General features: G+C 32.4%; 1 protein-coding gene across 2 annotated transcripts in view; it reads left to right on the top strand.

The window, feature by feature from the left end:
• The window catches only part of Oatp26F (Organic anion transporting polypeptide 26F), a 66,003-nt gene that overhangs the window by 44,861 nt on the left and 2,468 nt on the right, over positions 1-18,674 (top strand). For both annotated transcript variants that reach the window (XM_088257989.1, XM_088257990.1), the window contains 4 exons: positions 6,753-6,855; positions 15,767-15,888; positions 16,387-16,635; positions 18,354-18,564. In XM_088257989.1, the coding sequence (XP_088114115.1) occupies positions 6,753-6,855; positions 15,767-15,888; positions 16,387-16,635; positions 18,354-18,564 (685 nt within the window). The remainder of the gene's footprint in view (positions 1-6,752; positions 6,856-15,766; positions 15,889-16,386; positions 16,636-18,353; positions 18,565-18,674) is intronic.

Consider the following 18,674-nt stretch of genomic DNA (forward strand, 5'->3'; position numbering starts at 1 on the left):
CCAGGGTTATATTAAATAAATATTATCGTGTAAATTTACTTATACTTATTTCACCCTCCTTCTGATAATCGAACCGGGGACCTCTAGCTTAAGACGCTAACCATTGCACCGCGGAGGTGGATAATAATATTAATTTTGGATAATTTATACAGAGCCATTTCTGTTAAATACTATCGCGCTTCTCCGCACTATTATATGTATGATACATTCATTGTTGGACAAAAAATACTAAAAGTTATATAAAATATATATAATATAACTTTTACTATTGTTTTGTGTATAATATATTAAATTCAAACCCTTATCCGCACCTCAACGGTGCGTAGGACACTGCATTATACAAACACAGTGTTATATTGATCGTTAACACACGAAGGAAAGGTGATCAGCCCTCCGCTTCAGGTACCAGTCCAGGGTAATATTGAATAAATATAAGAGTGAAAAAATCACTTATATTTATTTGACCCCCCGTGGGAATCGAACCCGGGACCTCCAGAACGGTAGCCGAGCGTGCTGACCATTACACTACGTAGGTGGAGGCGGTGTAATATATAAACAGTAAAATTCGCGAAGGTCAACTTTGCTTTGGAAAAACGTCAAATTACCTGGTCAAATTTTGGTATATCTAGCTGGTATAGCTGTGTATAGGCTTAACGTGTTATTAAGAAAAGAAAAAAAAGATAAAAATGTTGAAAACATTTGACATTAACTCCTTTGTATTTATCGTACAGGACATAAATTGAACGTTTGTAACCGTAATATAACGATATACGAGTATTTATTACGCAAGTTTGTTCGAGAAGCAAACAGTATTGTAAAATATTTAAGGAAGGAAGGGAGCTTACCCCCTTGAAACGTATGTATCAGAAAGTACTTTCCCGTGATTCACCACAGCGAGCAATAAGCTACAAGTCTTTGGCCGCTATCAGGGTTACAGGACAAACAGGAGTTTCCTCTCGCGTCACGTGGGGACCCAAACACGGACACGTGTCGCGACCGAATGTCACGTGTGCCGCCCTTGCGGAAAACCTGCGACGCACGTGCGCGATGTTTGTCACGGAAAACTCGAGACTTTGTATGCTCATATCTTCGAACGTGCTTTGCAAAAACGTGGTAACGACCTATTGATATTGCCTCAAGGCACTTGAGATTTTTAATATGTAGATGTACGTGATGTACCGTCGATAGTGTTGTAATCGAGCTGTGCTGTAAAAAACCAAATTTATAAGGTTTTTTTCAGTCTCATTTTAACGATAATTTTTGTCGTAACATAATGACCAAAGTAGCGAAGAATTGATGATTAAAAAAAGATTATTCACAACATTTTGAGTGTGTCCAAATATTTGTTCACAAATTCTGGATTTAGCTCCCCTTAGGAGTTATTTACATTTTTTTATTCTGGGCATTTACAGGGGCTAACGGCCTGTCATATACTTGCTTAAATGTTGGCCACTACGCTGAAGGTCCCGAGTTCGATTATTATGGGCATTAAAATAAAAAATATTTGGTTTTTCATTCTAATATTTTTTATACTCTGGCTGGTACCTAAAATGTATGTCTGAATTAACGGACAATTCGACAACTACAACAATTTGGAATGCAGTGCCCTATGCTCCATTGGGTGCGGATGAGGGTATAAAGAAGAATAAAAATATTTAAAACTTATTTGAACAGACTTTTTTTCCCCACAGTTATAATTATAACTGTTTTTTTTTCTTGTTCCTTTAATAAAAGTTTTTATTTTATATGTACAAATATGCTGGTAATCTTTTCAATGGCAGTAAAATTCAAACGTTCACGAATGAATAATTAAAAAAAGGATTTATGTTTAATTAATAATGCATTGCGTTATGTAATATATAAGTAAATAAAGGATTACAAAAAAAAACAGGTAATAGAATAATAAAAAACTTTCCCAATAAGTAGAGTAGTTGGGTATTTATTTAAATAAACTAATTGATTATTAATAAAAAAAAAGTGAACACTTTTGTAATACCACTTAAAGAGTTTTATTTCATTACACACGACTAGTTTCGAAATAAGACTCATTATCTGGTATTATACAAGTATTTAATAAAAAAAATAACTTATCATTCCACGCTATTTATGCTAAATCAATAAATAATATAAATATATAGTTAGAAATTTTGCTCTAAGAAACGTATAGGAAAAACATAATACCAGGAATATTTCCTATACGCAGTATAGGAAAAACGTAATAATGAAATGGAGTCACTTCAAAGTTCTGCCAGTTCACCCAATTTCGTATCATGCAGAATGATTTGCTGGCATAAATGGGTTCGAATTGAAACGGAACGAAATTCACGTAAACACAGGAGGAATATTATTTCGAAACCAAATTACGGGAGCCAACGACCCGACTAATTAGATTCCAGAAATTGTTTCTCTCGACTCGAAGGCGGAGTGATAGTGTTCAGTTTTATTAGAACTCCTGAGTCCGGATGAACTCATTACTCGAGTGACGCTGAAGAATGTGCACAATCACATAACACTTGTTATTCTTGCAGACTAAATTAAGTTTTCCACCCCCGCCCTTAGAGCCCGAACACGATGGCCAGAATAATGCAACATGAGGTGAATATACTCAATCTTTTGAATGGTCATAAAGTTCGGTCGTGATTTAATTTGAATACATCGGAAAATTCTCATTATTTTTGATACACAACCAAATTCCGCAGAAATGTAAAATTTAATTTAAAATAATTAAAATATTATTGAAACAAAAAAAAACTTAAATGTTTCATCCGACATGACTGGCTAAAAGAGAAGGCATGTCATGCGTCATATATCGCTCATTCCTTTCAACAACGTCATATATCAAAAATCGTCAATTTTCAGTTGTGCATGTGCATTTCGGAACGCCTAGAAAATGTACTATATCCCAGCAAAAGTGGCATATTTTTAACTTAATATTTACCCGCTACAGGGCAGAAAGTGTTGGTTTTTGCATTTCGAAGAAAAGGTTGTTTTTTTTTTAAATATTTAGTATACTTTTTTAAATATACTAAATATTTTTCAAATGGAGTAAAAACATTCAGGTTTTACCTAAAAAGATCTGTTGCACAGTAAAAAGTTCAAAAAGTGGCTTAATATATAGTTTTAATACATTTTATTATATTTTTAAACTTTAAAAACTATCTCCTGAAAAATCAAGTTTTTTGATATATGACGTTGTTGAAAGGAGTGAGCGATATACAATATATATGGGAAATCCAAATTCTAGCTTTGGATGGAGAACGGTGGTAATAATTTACCAACCAAATTATTCGATTTTCGTCTAACTACTCAAATTTTACAAAAAACATTCAGTAGGGATTTGTTCCTTCTTCTTCCTCCTTGAATCTATTTGTTTCGTTATCCGTCTCTTGTGGAGTACTAGCTGTCACGCCATCGCTTTGGAGGTCTTTTTCCAGGTGCTCTTCTTTCGTCAGGGTTCTGTCGAAGAGCATTTGGAAGATTTATTTCATTATTTCATTAAATATATAATAAAAGTCATTAAAATAAAATAGTATTACTCATTAGTAGTACCCATTATTGACAACCACACTACTCAAATTCTTGAAAGCTCTATAAATATGAACCAACTTTGAAACATTGTTCTTGAATCACTAGAACTTCACTAGAGACATCTATTGGTGGGATGAAAAGAAGCTTTTTATTGAGCAGAAACTCTTTTATTAATATGTGAAGTCCGAATCCTGGATTATAATCACACACATGAGAAACGCCTGAAAACATCATTTTCATTTGTATTATTTTAGCTTATAATTAGACCAGATAATATAATAAATATAATTGATTATTGTACGAATCAATTTGATACATTAATTGAATATATAATTTTAAAAAAATTAAATCTTTTCACTCGTCCTTAATTATTACAATCTGCGAGTTTTAAATTTCTACTGTACATATATTGTAGACATGAGATAAAACGTAATAGCGTTTAAGTTGTCAACTTGACAAGCTGTGACAAGGGAAGCTGTTTCATTATTCAGCAGAAGAATCAAATTATATTCGTGGTATTTCTACAACATTATACACACCGTGGTGAAACACCAACGCGTTTTCCAAAAAGAAACAAGGGTTGTTGGATGCTACCCGGGTAAAATTTACGTATTTTCATGAGAGAATATCCGCTTGTATAAATTGAAACAAAAAGGTAAAATGGCCTTCCTCGGTATGCATATCATTTTCGTATAAATTTTTTGACACTTATTTTCGTGAGATAATGATTGACACTTTATAAGAAGGTTGAAAAAAAAAACAAATAAATCATACAAAAATGATAGAAGGAAAATACAAAAAGCTTTGGAAATGAAATTGCATGCACCGAAACGTTGTTAAAATATTGCATATGTTGGTCTGAAATAATATATACTTACTATATTATTGTTTCAAAGGATTTTTTTTTTAAAGGAATAACCCGCAAAGCCTCTACTTTAAGAGGCTTGTCTGCATGTAGGATATTTAAGGTAAACGAGAAAAATAGATTACTAACACCCAGACCAATTGAAAATAAACCTTTTTTGAATTTGTTTCGCAACAGGCGGGAATCGAATCCGTGACGCCAGTTTCGCAGTCGAGCGTCTACCCAACTACACCACGGCCCCTGCCTATATGAAAAACTATTGCCAAGGCAATACTTATTGATCATAAAGTGGCAAATTCAATGAAGCACTCGTACTTGCAAAAAATAGATAAATATTTTTAAACACTATCTAAATTTCCTAAATATTTTAAGTATGTAAAAAGTGGGATAACTTTTAAACCTCTCCTGTAACTTTATAAACAGCTAGTGTATTAGTTTATTTTGAGGCTATAATATTAATTTGTTTTTTGTGTTTGCAATTTATTCTGTAAATTAAATGACGAACTTTGCTTACTTTCAATTCATATTTGTCACGACATACAAATGAACTATAAACATCCGACATATGTTTGTAATATAATATGTACCTTGTTTCTAGGTAATTAGGCGTGTTAATTTCTTGCATATGTACGTATTATTTGCGTGACATATGCATACAACGTTTGTTATTTTGTTTTATTTAAAATTAAAATAAGACTCAATTTAATTTCTGCGAGAACTACAGGTACACTATTTTTGGTTGCGTTTTCTATATGGGCAAATGATATACATACATATAAATATATTTTATTTAACTTTTTCCTAAATAGATTGCATTATTTGTGAGTTAATGATGAAAAAACAATTTTGAATATAATTTATATTTGAAGCACAAACTTTGTGATTTTCCATTTTTATAATTGAAATGTAACTTTTTTATAAAAATCATTATAAATATTTAATTATAACTTAATTTTAATGTGTACAGGTTTCGAAGCTAACTGCTTCTTTATCAAGACCGATTAATAATTTTATTAAATATATATTACATAGAGTGTAAATTCACCAATATTCATTTTCATCCCCCCTCCCTGGGAATCGAACCCGGAACCTACAGCACGGTAGACATGCTAAACACCCTATCCATTACACCACGGAGGCGGACATAAAAGATTAGATATTTTATAAAATAATATAATTTATAAATTATATTAAATATTTGATTTGTGAATCTGTGTTCTTCGCATCAATTATGTTTTTTCATCTTGAAATATATTCGAGCTGGACGTGTTTAAAATATCAAAGGATTAATCAACTATACGTATATTACGTCTGTTAAAAGATCACCCCATTTCCTCACAAAAGTCGTGAGCGTTCATCTGAATGTCAGATTACAGCATCTCTATAGTCTGTCTATTGGAGAATCTCAGGTTTCGATCTCGCCTGAATAGTCAACAGGGATTATACTCACCAGTGCAGCAGCTTATTGCCCGCTTATGGTATTAAATGCGCCGACTTGATATCGTGAATGAATGAGGAAATTCTTCTTTTTTGGTATTATCTACGGAAATCCTACAAAAGTTTTCCATCGTTCTTCGTGCGGGCAGTCTCTCAATTTATCTTACTACTAATACTATAGGTAACTAATTACAAAAGAAGATGTACAAATGAATTAAATATTGTAAAGACATATATACGTATTATTTATTAAATATTTTTTATAAAAAGAGAAACAAAACTATAATAGGGTATTATCACTCGGGAGGAATATCTAATTTAACATACTCAATTTAGAAAGGATTGCGTAAGTCTCGTTTTGTGTTTATAACAGCCGATAAAATCAATATTTTCATTATTCGTAAATACGTTGTTTTCGTAAGTTGGTAACGAATGACGTCACAGAAACGAATACACACTACTACTATTACAGCTATATAAAGCAGATACATGAAGGGTGTACATCATAACACACCCGAACGTAAAATTTGATGACGTATAGCGGAGTCCGTTTTTCGTTTTATTAAAATATCTAAAGTTTAAACCTTCATATCTCCCTTACTTCTCTACAGATTTTAAAAAGAATGATACCGATAGTCTGGTGATTTTTGATTTGAATTTATAAGCCAATAATAACAAATCGTGAGAATATCCATTATTCAGTAATGGGGTTCAATAACCCCAAAAATCAATAATTAGTTTTACTTGAAAACATCAATTTATTTTCGAGTAAAACTGTCAATGAGTTTATGAAAATATATTTTACAATTTTTTTGTTTCTGAATTTGCCAATCTCAATTTCATTCTTGGATTATAATCATGCCTTTTCCATTTAGAGAATTTAATGTGACATAACTTATAACTCGTTAATTTTTTTTCTCAGGTATCTTCTACACTATGTCCATTATCGGACCTGCAGTTGGCTACGTCATCGGAGGTCAATTATTAAAAATCTACACTGACTTTGTTTTTGTGGACCCCGCTGAGTAAGTATCTTTTTAGTTACAACGTTTTGAGTGTATCCAAATACTTGTTCACAAAATCTGGATTATCTCCAATTACAGGAGTTATTTTCATATTATTTTTTGACATCTCATCAAAGATGAAGAAGAATATGGAAGTCTGGGCATTTACGGGGCTGACGACCGTCATAGGCTGGTTTAAGTGATCACTTTACACACGTGTAACATTTACCAATTCTACCCATTATTGACAACCAAATTCCAACTCAAATTCTTGGAATATATATGAACCAATTTTGAAACATTGTTCTTGAATCACTAGAACTTCACTACAAACATCTATTGGTGAGAGAACTTCCAATAATTTGAGAAAAACCAATCATATTGTTTTTTTTTATTTAATTTTTATACAGATTTTTCGGTATAAGTCAAATTTTTCTCCAAATTTCGAAGGCAGTTTTGAATACGCGCATATGTTGATACTTAGAAACATGACATTTTTAATTAAAGGATACATTAAGGGTGCATAAAGGATAATATCATTAACCTTCATGCACACGCGCGTTTAATCACAGTATAATCAAATCATCCGCGTCTCGGGTTATATTGAATGAAATGGAGCGATGCAAACGTGCGTTGATTATCCTCGCGTTCAAAGAAACCCCCCTCCCGTACATCTTCGTCTTTCTCAGATCCACTCTTCCATACGAACAATAAGAAATATGTTTTTAATAATAAACCATATCCGCTCCCTAGGTGGAGCATATGGATTCCACAAACTGTCTCCAGGCTTTTCTGTCGGCTGCCAGCTCCCTTGCATCCTCCCAAGTCAGATCCGAATCCCGAAGTTCTGACGAGAACTGCCGACGAATTGTCAGCAGTGGTCGTCCTGGGCGGCGCGAACCTGATGCCTTGTAAAAGAGGCAAGCTTGATTGAGGCTCTCAGGAGGCATGCGGAGTACATGGCCAAGCCAACTGAATCGCCTTTTCTTGACGACAGTTGTGACCAAGATTTGCTGCGTCCTACGCCTTATCTCTTCATTCCTCACAAAGTCAAACCACCGCACGCCTAAAATTCTCCGCAAACACCTGTTCTCAAAGCTTAGTACACGGCTGCTCTGGGCCCTTGTAAGGTGCCATGTTTCACAGCCGTATAAGAGAACAGGAGCAATGCAGGCACTGTATAGGCGGCATTTGGTCTTCACCGAGTATAAATCCGATCTCCAGACAGCCTTCATACTGTTAAATGCGGACCCAGCGAGTCCTAATCGCACTCCCAGTTCCTTTTGAAGGCTGCCGTTTTCAGTCGCTAATATGTTTTTACTGGTATTAATTACAATATGTAATGTCAATCGTGACTTTTCCTGCTTGTGTAATATTTTAATAACTATCTGCCATGCGCAGTGTTCAATGTTTATTTCTAGAATCATTTGATTAGCGCTACATCAAATTATAATGTGTATTTAGGTACAAGTATAGGTGACCTAGCTTTTGCAATAAATAAGTATTATCAAATATGAAGAAGAATATGGAAGTCTGGGCATTTACGTAAATGCCTAGACTTCCATATTCTTCTTCATCTTTGATGAGATGTCAAAAAATAATATGAAAATTAACTCCTATAACTGGAGATAATCCAAATTTGTGAAAAAGTATTTGGACACACTCAAAATGTTGTATATAGAAAAAATAAATGTTTGTTAATATATTATTATTTATTTTATTCCAAACCTTGAGGTGAAGTGCGCAAAATAAACAACAAAATAGAAAAAATAAAAAAGGATATGTATATATACATATACACACACATAAATATACATACATACATATACATAATTCCATACACGTTTAGTGATCGGGGAAATTTTATTCCCCTGTTTGTTGGCCTTCATCAAGTAGTCTTACGTAACTTCTGAATCACTTTTCACACTCGATAAAATTCCTACTAGGTATGTTACCCACTCATTTACTAAGAAGACGTACGGAGTATTCTCCGTATTCTTGTCGTCAGATCATATTTCCTTTGTCATGAGATTACAAACAAGATGTAATAAGAAAAATAACGTTCATAATATTTGCTTGTTTATTTATTTACGTTTTTAAATTTAGTTTTACTAGGTAAATACCACTGTTCATTCATTCCACTCAATCCATTCCGCATCATTTTCAAACACCGTATAGTGGTATTTACTAAGTAAAACTTCACTAAAAAATGGATGGTATTACCACAAAGTGACTGCGGAATCAATTATTGAAATTATTTATTTGTCGTTAAAGCCATTATGAATATATATATATATATATATATATATATATATATATATATATATATATATATATATATATATATATATATATATATATATATATATATATATATATATATATATATATATATATATATATATATATAAATATAAATAAAGTTTAATCTTTATTTATCATGAGATTTCAGCAAGTACTACTGACCATTGTGATGTTTTTTATATTCATTTATTTGCCAAAAAGGGTGATAAAAGGTCTATTGTCTCTTGTAGGGTTGTACTGTGCGATGTTCGAATCATAAGGAGGAATTCGGTTAAAATATGTCACAGTATTAATAATCGGTTAATGGATTTGTATCTTGGAGATATTTGGAAGTCTAGATTATTGTATGGGTCTGGTATTCTCCCGCGGAATGTTTGTTCTGGAATATCAAGAATTTTGTCACTAACGGAATGGTTATTTCTCTAAGATAATCGTGAGTACTGAAAGTTAAGGCTATCACGATGTATTTTGTAATTAAACATTAAAAAATAGTTTCGAAGGAAATTTTTAGCTAAAAGACATAAGTATGTGAAATTTCAGATTGATTCAACGAGGAGAGGAGGGTCAAAATTGCGATAATTTTTGCACAATTGTTCGATACTAATAAAAGGTGTTTATTAATCATTTTTATTGGATTGATACACCTGCGTTTTCCATTTGTTCGATACTCTATTATTTACGATCAAAAAAGAAACAATAAAACTTTCCCATTACATTGATCATAGAATAAGATTTTTTATGTGATTTTGTATGAAAAAATATTTAATATGGTATCCAAAATTATATTTTTCTCCCACTCAAAACATCCTCAAGGTGAATGTTAAAACTTGATCGAAGAAAAGAGAATATTGAGAGAATATTTTCTACTTTAAACAACTTCATCCTGGGTTTCTCATATCGCTCACTCCTTTCAAGAACGTCATAAATCGAAATACTTGATTTTTCAGGAGAACGTTTTTAGAGTTTAAAAATATAATACAATGTATCAAAAATAAAAATCAAGCCACTGAATGGACTTTTTACTGTGCGACAGATCTTTTTAGCTAAAACCTGAAGGTTTTTTCTCCATTTGAAAATTATTTAGTAATGTTTAAAAAATAATTAAAAAATACCTTTTCTTCAAAATGCAACCCTTTCTGCCCTGTAGTGGGTAAATATTAAGTTTAAAATATGCCTCTTTTGCTGGGATATAGAACATTTTCTGGGCATTCCGAAAACATGCAAAACTGAAAATTGACGATTTTTGATTTATGACGTTCTTGAAAGGAGTGCGCGATATGGGAAAAATACTCTTGGAATGATTTTTTTACATGATATTTTCTTACACGTATTGCGTTTTGAAATATTTTACACCGAAGAAATTAAAGTCACAATTACTTTTCATTTTACAAAATATGCGAAAAAAACAGAAAATTTTGTACTGTAATAATCTCACATTTTTAGTTAAACAACATGGAAAACCTTTTGATATACATATCTATATAAAGTGTAATATAAACGCAGTGGCGGATCTATGGTAACTCAAATAATTATGCAATTAAACCTTTGTGGGTTTGAGCAGTAGCGAACCCAGACTTTTTTAAGGCTAGAAGTACTCGTATGCTACTTGCGTCTGTGTGATAATCCCCACTGGGTGAGAAAAAGAAGAAAATCGAGGGTCTACTTGATATATGGCCTGTTCAATTACTATGTAGACTGATATCATAAAACAAAATGTACATTTTGAAATGTTACGTGTCTGGATCTCCTTTGAAGAAACCATCTCCTCGATGCACACACTTTCTCAACGGTGTTTTAATTTTTAGAAACAGTCGTAGAACGCTTTTTTTGTGAGGTCCTTCAGCTCCTTCGTCGAAATTGCCTTAATCTCGGGAATCGTCTCAAATCTTATTCCTTTCAAAGTTTTTTTGAGTTTGAGAAACAAGAATGAGTCAGAAACAGCGAGATCAGGTGAGTAAGGTAAGTGAGGAAGAACAGTGATCGAGTGTTTGGTCAAAAACTCGCGAGTTCTGAAACCTCAGTCGGTCTACGTATTATTTGAATAGCCCTCGTATTTCCTTCTAGCTTGCAAAAAGTCTGGATTCGCCACTGCTCCGTTAAAAACATACAATCATATGTATATGTGGAAAGCTGCTAATGTTCCTACTCACGGTAAAATTATTCCGTGTGTGAGGGGTAAATGTTAACAAAATCGACTTGACTGGAAAATATTTCATTAACTCTCTACCATATACACGTTCTCTCATAAGGAAAATGTGAGTAATTAATTAAGCTGTCCGTTCCTTCACTGCGGTTTGTGAAAAAGCTTAGAGAGATTAACGATTCCGGTCTACATGGAATTAATTGATTTTAAAGCTTAAAAACGAAAGTTTTCAGGAAGTTTCGGGTGAAATTGAACATTCAACATAGCGGATTGGTTGAAATGTTCTTATATAAGAATGTAGACTGCTTCAGTTTTTTTTCTATTCACATTTGTAAAGATATTACTAATCGGAACGGAGGGTAGGTTTCCGGTATATTTTAAAAATGAAATTTTAAATGTTTTGTTTATTAAAAATACTGTTAACTTTGTGGTTTGGTAATATAACACTCTCCCTATCATTCATCTTTCACTTTGTGTTTTTTAAAGTGGTATTACACAAAGTGAACGATAAATGATATGAAGAGTGTTATAAATATTTTAACTAGTCAATTTGATAAATATTAATATATTCAAACGATATTTTAACTGCAAATTTTCCCATTTTTAACTATTTATTCATTTACATTTTTGATATTACAACAAAGATGAAGAAGAATAAAGAAGTCTGTGTATTTACAGGGCTTACGACTTGTCAAACAATTTTCTTTCATATTGTTTTATAAATTAGTATTATAATATGTGCCCTAGACACGGTAAAACTCAGTGAGGGTATAAAATTGTAATTTGTAAATATGTATTCATATATGAAATATAAATAAATAGATTTAAAATTAGATACCCAGGACAGGTATCTAAAGCGCAGGACTGATCATAATAACGGTAAAGTCAGTCTGAGATTAGCGTTGCTGTGATGCACTGCCTTATGCACTATCAAGGGCGGATAGGGGTCAGAAAAAAATATTCAAATCAATTGAAATTATGAAAACACTGTGGTTTCTCTTTCGCTCCAAAATGGTTTCAATATGTTTTTGTCGAGAAGCGCCTTATCCAAAATGCTGAAAATAAGTTCCTACATATTATGTAGATTCGCGAGGTTTCCTATATCCGTGTAGCCAGTGGCGTGCCCAATGTTATAAGGGTAAAAAATACCACAGATAACTACATTCTTGCAAGTATTAAAAGTCGAATGATATATGTTAAACTCTAAAAGCTAACCAAGAGAATGTGTAGTGTTTTTTGAAAGAATGCGTTTTATTAACTTTCATAGTTTTCCTAATTTTGCCACTAAAATATTTCTCGATTAAAACGTGATGAAAATATTTTTTCAATATATATTCTAAAAAAAAGAGTCAAATATCAATACATATTTTTTTTTCAAATCCTGTCGAGATATACGTCCGGCTTCTCGCGCAGCCGATCGCATACTGAATCACCCAGATTGCGAATTCCCCCTTAACAATTTTCTTTTTCTTCTTTAAACCCACACCCCATGGTGCATAGGGAACTGCATCATATAAACGCAGTGTTATCTTGATCGTTAACACATGAAGGAAAGGTGATAAGCCCTCCGTTTCAAATACCAGTTCAGGGTAATCTTGAATTTATATTAGAGTTAAAAAATCACTTTTATTTATTTGACTCCAGTACGCTGACCTTTAACATGCTTTAAATTAACAATGTAACAATTTTACCGGAGGCTTATTGAGTGATGTTTATCCTCAAAATAATTTATTAAATAATGTACATTGTTAATTTGAAAATGTATGTTGATACTAGTATGGCAAGGTAGGCACTGCTTATGTGCCCACATGGAACGCACGCCTCTGGAGCTCTGGGCATATTGCACCCTCTGCCCAAATTGTCCCTTTATCCCTCGGTCCCGTGACCCGAGTTCCCGCCCTTTGTTGGAGTAACTATTCACGGAGATTCTGCAATATCATGCCGCACCACTAAACGTAACAATACATCTTATACAATGGCGTAATTTATATCTTCAGGGAAATTAACACCTACATAGTTTCTATAGGTACCTAATCGGAAGGAGGAGCAGTCTACACAGGCACTAAGCACGTGTTTTAAGTAGATACCTAAAACACAGGATATATATCCGAAACCTGTTTATTGTCTTTAAAAAATATATATATATATATATAAATCATAACGATACTATGATTTTTATGGTAATTTCGAATCCAGTTTTCTTAAAATCATCGACTAAAACTGATTACAAATTTTGTAAATACATACATATATACATGTATATAAATTTAATTTTATCTCAGAAGAAGACCAAGAAAAACTTCAAACAGTCGGAAGTGTTCGATCAGAATTTGTAATAATCGGCAGGTACATATCGCTCACTCCTTTCAAGAACGTCATAAATCAAAAATTGTCAGTTTTCAGTTATGCATGTTTTCGGAATGCTCAGAAAATGTACTACATCCCAGCAAAAGAGGCATATTTTTAACATGATATTTACGCTACAGGGCAGAAAGTGTTGTTTTTGCATTTTGAAGAAAAGGTATTGTTTAATTATTTTTTTAAATATACTAAATATTTTTCAAATGGAGAAAAAAACTTCAGGTTTTACCTAAAAAGATCTGTTGCACAGTAAAAAGTTCAGTAAGTGGCTTGATATTTAATTTTAATACATTGTATTATATTTTTAAACTTTAAAAACGTTCTCCTGAAAAATCAAGTATTTTGATTTATGACGTTTTTGAAAGGAGTGAGCAATATGAGACAAACGAAGTTGGAAGAGGCATTTTTTTTTCAAAAACATAGTGACTTGCTGTCCTATCCTTTCTGCCTATTCCTGCGGGGAAGCTGTGTGATGGTTATAACAATAAAACAAAATTATTTATAACTAAAATTATTTATTATTTAAAATTGAACATATTTATTAACAAGTTTTTTTAAAAGATGTGTTGTGGTTCTGTGGTTTCGCAATTGATTTCGAGTCTCAAATCCGGGGTTCAATTAAGAAATTTTATAAGTAAAATAAATTATTCGTTTAACATGCTACCTTAGTAGGATATTAAATGTCCCATCTTAATGGGTATTCAAATACGTTGTATATTTCAGCGTTATTAAATATTCATCTCATTTAACAGGGTGATTGATAGGAGTAAATTGCTCTTACGAAGGTACCGACCCCATAACAGAATATTTCAAATAGTGGATATATACTTACGCATTCGTAAATTTAGGGGTCGTTCGGTAACCGCAAATAATGCTATTCTAAGTGATTTTGGTATGGTGAAATAAGGCGTGAATATGGCTTTTGATACGTTCAAAATCGACCCCTAAATGGGTGCCTCATGAGGCATCGGTAGGTAAAGTTACGCTTAGGGCAGGGATGATGAACCTTTTTGAGTCCGAGTTCCATTTTTTTTTTCAATATAACAATATGTCACGTGCCACATGCCATGGAAATAAAAATGCATCAAATGTTAATTAATGCATCGAAAAAATAATTAAGTACTTATTTATGGCAAAATAAAAAGAAATAAAAAAACAGACTTAATCAAAAAATGTAGAACCCTTAAAACTTTATCATTATTGAGATTTTAGTTGTTGGATGCTAGATGCCATTTTTTATATCAGGTTCATAGCTGGTAGCTTTTAATATTGTAGAATGCAAGCAGTAATACTTACGATGAAAATACACATGGCTATTTAAATATGCTTTGATTTTCTTTATAAAGCATTTTTTAAACTTTTTTGAAAAATAAGTTTTATTTTTTTCTCTTAATTCGCGTGCCGCCTGTTGCACGCGTGCCATAGGTTCGCTACCCCTAGTTTAGGGGATGAGGTCGCGGTAGGGGAAGCCACAGATGATGGATCACTCTTATTATTCGTTATGTGGAAGTTCGAAAAACTAATTAATGCAGAAAATATTTTTGCGAATTAAAACATCGGGTTTAAATTAAATTAAGAGGGTTAAGGACTTATTTTTTCATAAATTGATTCGAGAGTCACTTTGTGGTAATAATTTTATTTTTCCTCGGTAAAAGCCACTATTTCGCAGAATTTAGAGGGTTGAAGATTTATTTTTTCATTGATTAATTCGGGAATCACTTTGTGGTGATATCTTTCCCATTTTTAATTTACCAGCCACTATTTCATAAAATATATTGTGACACGTGTTTCCTTTGGTTGCTGAATGCATCGAAACACGTGTCACAATATATTTTAATACTTTGGATTGATTTCTGACTGCATAGTTGCATATTTATATTACATACACACATGATTTTTTTTGTTATTATCATTATTTTAATTTCATTTATTACATAATTTAGATTGGGTTGGGGAGACATCCTTGTCTTTCGATTTGTAAATACCAACCTTGTGAATGGTTTATAGAAAAACAAATTGTAGGAGTTATTTTTCCTACTTGTGCACTTTGATATCTGAAATTTATCATAATGTAAACATATAAAATATTCCAATAATTCTTAAAATTGTATGGTTTTATTGTAGTTTGGGCCTGACTCCCGGCAGTAATGTCTGGATTGGAGCTTGGTGGATTGGATTCCTTCTGTCAGCATTACTATGTTTTCTCGTTGCATTGCCTCTCATGGCATTTCCACCATCTTTACCAGGTAATTACAAATGATTAAAAAATTAAATATTGTAAAATGAAAAAATGTTTTTTTATGTTATTTTTAATTATGTTAACAAAAAAACTTTAATATAAAGTTATGTTATTAAATAAAGGAATTTCATGCATAACTTATTTGGTGATTCATATTACCCGTCCAATTCCCTTTTTTGGGTGTGAGATGTAGAAAAAAACATGACAAAATTCATTATTCTTGGTAAAATCAAGTAAACTTAAAAAAACGAACGTGGTTCAAATGAGGTGTCACTTGAAATATATATTTTTTTAAAAATATGTCAGATCACTTTCTTGAGTTTATTAATGTGACTAGTTTTGAGAACATCTCTAGTTCTCGAAACTAGTAGTTTTCACAGTAATATAATAAAGTGGTCATAAACAACTGTTTATTTTTTGTATTGAAATCATCATTTTATTCCATGCTGAATCAGTAAATAATATAAATGTTATAAAACCTAATTTATCTTTTTCATTTTCGTAGGTTCGGACGAGTTGCAAAAAGAGAAGGTTTCCGAAGCGCATGATGGCGATTCTAGTCGAACAGAAGCTTTTAGTAAAATTCGGGAGCTTCCAAAAGCGTTTACTGCTTTGATGAAAAATCCAACATTCTTCTTCCTCAATTTGGCTGGAGCTACGGAGGGTTTGCTGCTGTCCGGATTCGCTGCTTTTCTTCCAAAGTTGATTGAAAATCAGTTTAGCATTACAGCGTCATGGGCAGCCATGTTAATGGGTATTATTATTTATTATATATACAAAAAATGAAATACTAAACACTTCTTTGTTAATTATTTGCTCACAATTATGCATTGAACACTCTAGCATTCACTGGATGCTTAATTATGTGAAGGCAATGTGATCGGTCTTACACTATAGGGTAACATATTGTACTGTACTATTGTAAATACAACAGTACAGTGAAAAATTACACATTATATTATGTATAGTATACTAATATTTTAAAGTGCAAAAGTTGCAGGTATTTAAAACATAATTTCACAATCTCTTGCCCTATTATACAACATTCTTCACGACCCCAGTGCACCAATTTATCTTGTAGAAAACTTCGTTTACCTTTCTGATCATGGTCTATCGCTTCGCTCTTCCCAAGAGAGAACACTCTCCATTCCTTGCCACAACACAGCATTCCTCAGTAATTCCTTTACTGTCCAAGCGGCTAGACTCTGGAATGAACTACCTCTACATGTAAAAAATGCACCTTCTATCTTAACCTTCAAAAAACGCCTGAAACATCATTATCTTACCTTAGAACCCTAACTGTCCATCTCCTCCTCCCCTGACCCCTCCTCTCTTTCTTAAACTTGCTACCGAATTCTACCTATTTATCATTAGAATCCTAGAATACTTTTTTGTCTAATTGTTAATTAATTGTTTCTTAGTTTTTTGATAAAATCTATTACATCAGACAATAATATGTATTAACTTTTAAAAACGTCTGAGACATTACTATCTGTCATTAGAATCCTAACTGTCGATCAAACCTCCTCCCTCTACCTCCTTCCCTAATCTCCCTTCTTCCTTTGCCCTCCTTATTATCGTCTTTTGTTAATTTATGTTTCTTTTTAAATGTCAATTTGTAATTTATGTTTTTTTTAAATGTTCAAGTACTATCTGCCCACTGATTGCAAACGGCTATATATGGTATCAAACGTTTTGATCAATATCACTAGTCCGTCTTTGGTCGGACTTTTGATATTTAAATCTGTATAATCCAGAGGATTAAGAGTGACCAAATATCAAGGGTTTGAGTGTTTTCATCCTTTCTGTATAAAGCGCTATTGATCTTGTTATCTTTTTACTCAAAATTCCTTGCAGGCAGATGTAGTGCGAAGAAACCGATTGATATCCTATATGGGTTATAATTGATGTGAACTCTTTTACATATTTCAATATTTTAATATGTTCCGCGGTCGTGGTACTAGTAGCTATCGGCTGTGGCCAACTTCAATCTGCTAGTTTCTCATTACAATTTTTTAGCACAGTAAATCCATAGATCAAGTAATGCTTAGAATACTAGCAACAATACATTATTTTATAAATTTAAAAAAAAAAGCAAATTCGGATTCTATGCAGCCACAGTTGTCATTACAAATGTATTTCCTATATTTGGTAGATAAATTTAACATTTAAAAAACAAATACTTGTTACAATACTTTTCCCCAACATTAACTTTCTGATCTGAATACAAATCCATAATCGGTTTTAAAATGCCAAAGTTATTACAAGTTAAATTACCTATATTGAGTAGATAATGGCTTTGTTATACCAACAAAAATGGCTAAGGCTGATAGTTTGAGATCAAGAAACCGATTATTTCAATTGTTTCAATCCAATTATAAGTACTCTGTTATCTATATTTCTTTTAGAAAAATTGATTTAAGATACATTTATTACAGACATTTTTAATGGTATTTTTTGGATGTTTTTCAGGATTTGTAACAGTCCCAGCTGGAGGAGGGGGGACATTCTTTGGCGGTTACTTGGTGAAGCGCCTAAACCTGCAATGTGCTGGTATCATCAAGTTGTGTGTATGGTCCACCGCAATAGCTGTCGTCTTCACAGGAGGATTTGTCCTTTCTTGCCCAAATCTTGCCTTTGCTGGACTAACACAACCATATGGACATAACACATCAAATGCTGTGTAAATATTACTAATTAAAATATTTTAATAAAAAAAAAAATAATACATTTAAATAACTTCTAATTGGAGATAATCCAGATTTGTGAACAAGTATTTGGACACACTCAAAA

The sequence above is a fragment of the Brachycentrus maculatus genome, unplaced genomic scaffold (genome assembly GCF_059751285.1).
Source record: "Brachycentrus maculatus isolate JH-2025_06_01 unplaced genomic scaffold, ASM5975128v1 h1tg000089l, whole genome shotgun sequence".
In the NCBI taxonomy this organism is placed as follows: Eukaryota; Metazoa; Arthropoda; class Insecta; order Trichoptera; family Brachycentridae; genus Brachycentrus; species Brachycentrus maculatus.